The sequence below is a fragment of the Psammomys obesus genome, unplaced genomic scaffold (genome assembly GCF_907164565.1).
Source record: "Psammomys obesus unplaced genomic scaffold, mPsaObe1.curated_primary_1811, whole genome shotgun sequence".
NCBI lineage: Eukaryota > Metazoa > Chordata > Mammalia > Rodentia > Muridae > Psammomys > Psammomys obesus.
Window position 1 is genome coordinate 15,393,846 of NW_026591086.1, and position 5,222 is coordinate 15,399,067.

Consider the following 5,222-nt stretch of genomic DNA (forward strand, 5'->3'; position numbering starts at 1 on the left):
GGTTGGCCTCAAACTCAGAGATCCACCTGTCTCTGCCTCAAGTGCTACAGTGCCCATTAAAGTATCTCTGAAATAGGGAGAACCCAGTGTTCAATCAAAAGTATTCCTAGTTTCTCTTGTCCTCAAAAACCATGACATAAGCATGTAGCTGTTTTACGTGTTCTAACACAGCAGTCTTAAATGCCTGTTTTTCGTTCTGCATAAGAATCAACAGGAAGCTATAGGATAAAAACCGTGGCTTGACATTTCTTAAATTTATTGAATAATTTTTAGTTGGGAGAGGAAAGATCACAGGCATGAACAAGAGTAAAGAGAAAAGAACAATTAATTGCAAACTATTACAAAAGTAATTTCTGAAACATTTTTTTTGAGCCAGTGCTCAAACAAAACTTTAGTGCAATTTGAGGTTCCTATTTTGGCAAATGAACATTAAATTACTCAAGAGCAAAAAGAGGAGTTCGTATCACACAGTATAAGACCTTAGTGCACTAACTGCGCAAACTAAAATAAATGGCCACAATTATTCAAAGTTGCTTCTTGTAAATATTCATTAACTGAACAAAAATGCAGATTACTTTGAACACAGCACAAGTAACCAAAGGCAGCAAATCCAGCAACATTAGCATTAAATAGTATTCAAATCGTACAACTGATTGAAGTAAGAGTCTGAGCACTCCAGTTCTACCTACATGAAAGGAATGTACAGATGGCCACAATAAGTAAATAAAGTGGCAGGAGTGACCAGCACCTCGCCTGCTTGTCAGAGCAGGCGCACAGTGAACAGGTGCCTAGGGGGCTTGTGCTGAAAATGAGAAAAGCGCACTTGACTTGAGGAGGGCCCTTCCAATTCTCACAGACACTCCTTACTTTTCACGTGCTGGTGACGGGCAGACAGAATTTTAAAAGAAAAGCATTTTTTCCTACCCATCTGGACCCAACATATTTAAACTCTGTGTAAAGGTTTCTTTGATAAATTACAAAATGACACACTGATTAGGAACCTGTGACAAAGACGACTAGTGAAACAGCAGGCAGCCACGTGGCTCTGGATCAGATGATGAGGCCATGCACTCCCCAGTCAAGGCCGCCAGCTGTCAAATGGGTCAAACTATTTTTACCTTCTACACAGTGCACTTACTACAAAGAGCTTCCTACCAGCAACAGAAATTCTTTGTTAAGTAGATTATAACAGTATGAATTGAATTAATTCACATTGAGCATCGTTAGGGATGAACGAAGCGTTTCTCGAAAGTACAAAGAAACTACATGTGTTCACTGAAGGCCGATAAAATGTTAGAGCTGTGCATCATAAGGAGGCAGCCCATTTTTACTGCCAATTCTTATGTGGTCTTTTGGTAAAACACTCCTCCTGAATGAATCAGGAAATAATTTCCAAAATCAACATTAGTAACACATAAAATATATGTCATTTACACTCAGGGTAACACAGACATGAAAACTGCATTATTTCGGCATGAGATCATTCCAGCAGCTTCTCGGCAGAGGTCCCTCTCTTTCTGTCTGTGGATCACAGAATGCCTTTAAAATTGGCAAACCAAGAAATCAGTTCATTGTACATCACAACTTTAACAGTTTTGAGTAAAATATGTTTCATTAGAAGCAAAATGCACACAATGGCAGTATACAATGTTCCCATATAAATATGTCAAGAGACCTGTAATAAGATGAAGCTAGCCTCAACAGAGGTGCTCCAAAAACCAGACACGCAAGCAGATGGAGCACGCCTGGGAAACCACAACATCTTAAAGCAGCCTACTTTACACTGCACCCGGCCCACGGCACTGCGCCACACGCAAACACTTTCTGTAAGAAACCGTGGCCCATACTTCTGCCCCCCCCCCCCCCCCGCCAACACTTCTTCCTGTTCTCTGTGTTCCTGCACAGAGCTGATGCAAATGTGAGTTCTACTATTGTTGTTACAACTCGGGCCAACGCCCTTAACTGTTCTGTCACTAGGTGGCAGCTAAGCAAAGAACGCTGAGCACAGCGCAGCATCACCAAAATGCAGAGGAAACGGGAGCAGAGGGAAAGCTTGCCTCAAATGATTATACCATTAACAGAAAGACACCTAAGCAGCTTCAGCTTTATAAACCAACACACAGTCATTTCCACCGCAAAGAAATTCAGAACGGCTTTACTGTTAATCTAACCTATACATACATGCAAATTACACAGGTGCAGTGTGACAGTTCAAGTGTACTATAACCCTACAACTGCAGAACACAACATGGATGTAATTCCCTGCATTTCCCCACTCTGAAAAATACTTGAAGAACTTTAGAAAAATGTAGGTTAAAGGCTGTCCCTGTGAATCTATCTTAAATTGAGAAAAAGTAGAGTTTATAACATAATTTCAAAATACTTAGAATTGTTTCTGGAGTCAAAGCAAATAAGACATCTCTACACAAATACACTTTTCCATAATAATTACTAACTCAAATTAATGTAATACCCTGGTAGGTGCAATATCTTCTATTCATTGCAGTTTCTAGAAAAGTCAGAGCTTGGGGGAGGGGAGGAAGAAAATATAATGAAGTAAAATCAACAGCCCCACAAAAAAAAAAAAAAAGAAAAGAAAAAAAAATGATTTTCCCTAGATTCCAGAACTGTTCAGTGTAAGAACCCAACATCTACACATAAATCTTACAGACACAGCCTGGGTCATCTCACTCATAGCAACTTGCAGCCTCTAACACCACAACAGGGAATGTAGAGGCCAAAAAAGATCATGAGAGGGACTTCACAACATAGTCCAGATATATTTTATTGGGGTATAGGCACCTACTGTGCTAAAACAGCAATTCTCAACCTGTTGGTCACAACCTTTTGGAAGGTGAACAACCCTTTCACAGGGGTCACTTAAGACCATCAGAAAACACAGATATATTTACATTATAATTCATAAAATAGCAAATTCACAGTTATGAAGTAGCGATGAAATAATTTTATGGTTGGGGGTCACCCACAACATAAAGGGTCACAGAATTATAAGCTTGAGAACTACTATGCTAAAAGAAATTATTCTTGGTGAAGCAGGGTGTTTTTCTTCTTCATCTTCAAAAATCCAACACTGAAAATCACTATTAGAGTCCTCTGAGTGCATTTCTACATTAACTTTGAAATTTTCAATTTATTTTACAACCTGTCTTTTCATTTGTGGAAAAAATCAAAAGGACAAAATTCTTACTGTACAATACTTAGACATTTTATTTATTGTTAACAATGGTTTCTAACTAAGAAAACACTAAAAATAAACTAGTGAGAAGTTTAAGGTTATTCTCGCACACACTCTCTCTCTCACACAACACATTTCCCCCACCCCCATTTTTATTTCTCATTCCAGAACAATTGGCAGCATTAGCAAATCACTTGATGAAAGGCTAGGGAAATTCACTTCTGGTGTTCACAGAAACCTAAATCACTAATGAGTCTGCTAAGAAATTAAATGTCTGGGGAAATCTAGAAGTACCAATAGCTGAAGTAGGGAAATAAAACTGATCTGAAAGAATAGTACATAAAGATTACAAAGTTATCAGAAATAAATAAACAACAAGTATCAGCCTCCGTATCAGGTGCCAACTGTTTTCAAAGGGACAAAGTGATCACTTGGGCCAGGCCAGTGCCTCAGCCCTGTTTGCAGCAGCCCTGTATATATCCAAACACATGCTGTAGACAATGCCCCAGCCTCAGGGGAAGATCCCCCATTACAGATATTTTTCTCAGGGTAATAACACAAACACATGTACAAAAGAATAAGTAAAAAGAATACTCTGACAAAGATTACAAAAGTATGAACTATATACAGTGTGGTGACAGAAAGCACTTAAAAAGATTCTTTCTTCCCTCTCAATTCAATTAAAATGTTAATATTCTGCATCTGAATTTTATCCTAAACATGAGTCATCAGGTTCTTAACTTCCTAAAACAAACAATAAAATATACTGGTCTGGAGTTTGTTCTAGGCATTTTCCAAAAGCCAATCAAACAGTGACTTGCATCTTTCCTCACTTGAAGTTTTTTCCATCACTTCGTAGTATTTAAACACAGCCTGAAGGACATCTCCCACTTTCCATCCTCTCTCTTGTAATTGCTTTGAAAGCTAAGAAAGAAGGGTAACAGAAACATTAATGCAAGTTAACAGAAAACATTTTTTCAGCAACAAGGTTTTCGCTTTTATCTTCAGACAAAAATGGGAATCCTGCTGTTTACAATGAAATATTCTTACCCAGTTATGAGATCTGTTCCCAACCACCAGCCCTTTACACAAATTAAACATTTTCCTTTCTTGCCCATTATAAACACATCTCCACAGAATAACACTTCAGGATTGCTAGAAACAGAACACAAACCTTGGCAGTGGATGGTCTGTGTGGGAGTGCAGAGTCTGTCTACAGGAAATTCTTCACCTAACTAAATACATCTGCCACACCCTCAATTAGGAACAAAAAATAATAACGACAATGTCAAGCTTAATAAAAGGATGTGGACTTTCTTTCCACAACATATAGTGTGGTTTATATTCTGGAAAACACTCCAGCCTCAACGGAAACATGGCTTTCTAAGTTAAGAAATGTAATGCTTCAATGAAAAAGCAAGCAAAAGAGTAAACAGGGATTTAAACAAACTCTACCACAGCAAAACAGAACATGCATGGTCTTACTTTTCTGTCTACTCAATTTTGTAAGAATTCTTAAGTTGTAAAAGACCTGAAAAATAAATTCTGAAAAACTATTTTCCTGTAAATGTTCTTTTCTTTCAACAGCTTTGAGATATACCATGAATTTTAGTATATCAGTGGACTGAGGACAAGTTCCATACAATCAATACTGGATGCTCTCTCCTCACACCTGGAGGAAAGGCCTCCACATCAGAAGCCCCTCTCCATCCTCCCTCACACCTTCAGATAAAGCACTCATCTACTTGGAGCCTTACAGATTTGCCTATTTGGAGGCATTTCATAGAAATGGAATTGTGAACTCTGTGCATGGTTTTTTGGCTTAGCATAGTTATCTTGCGGGTTTATTATGGTAAAGGAAGGCTCAGTGCCTTACTACTTTCGACTAACCAACAAAGCTCATTCTCTCTCTATTCATTAGCTGATGGACAGATGGTGACTTCTTTTTGTTTTGTTCTAGTTTATCCGTTTGAGACAGGGTATGTATGTATGTATGTATGTATGTATGTATGTATGTATGTATGTA

General features: G+C 38.2%; 1 protein-coding gene across 4 annotated transcripts in view; it reads right to left on the minus strand.

Annotated features, from left to right (window-relative positions):
* Positions 1-219: 219 nt before the first annotated feature.
* Positions 220-5,222, minus strand: part of Akap11 (A-kinase anchoring protein 11) — a 46,913-nt gene continuing 41,910 nt past the window's right edge. For all 4 annotated transcript variants that reach the window (XM_055609606.1, XM_055609605.1, XM_055609604.1 and 1 more), the window contains one exon: positions 220-4,120. In XM_055609606.1, the coding sequence (XP_055465581.1) occupies positions 3,980-4,120 (141 nt within the window). In that variant the 3' untranslated portion in view covers positions 220-3,979. The remainder of the gene's footprint in view (positions 4,121-5,222) is intronic.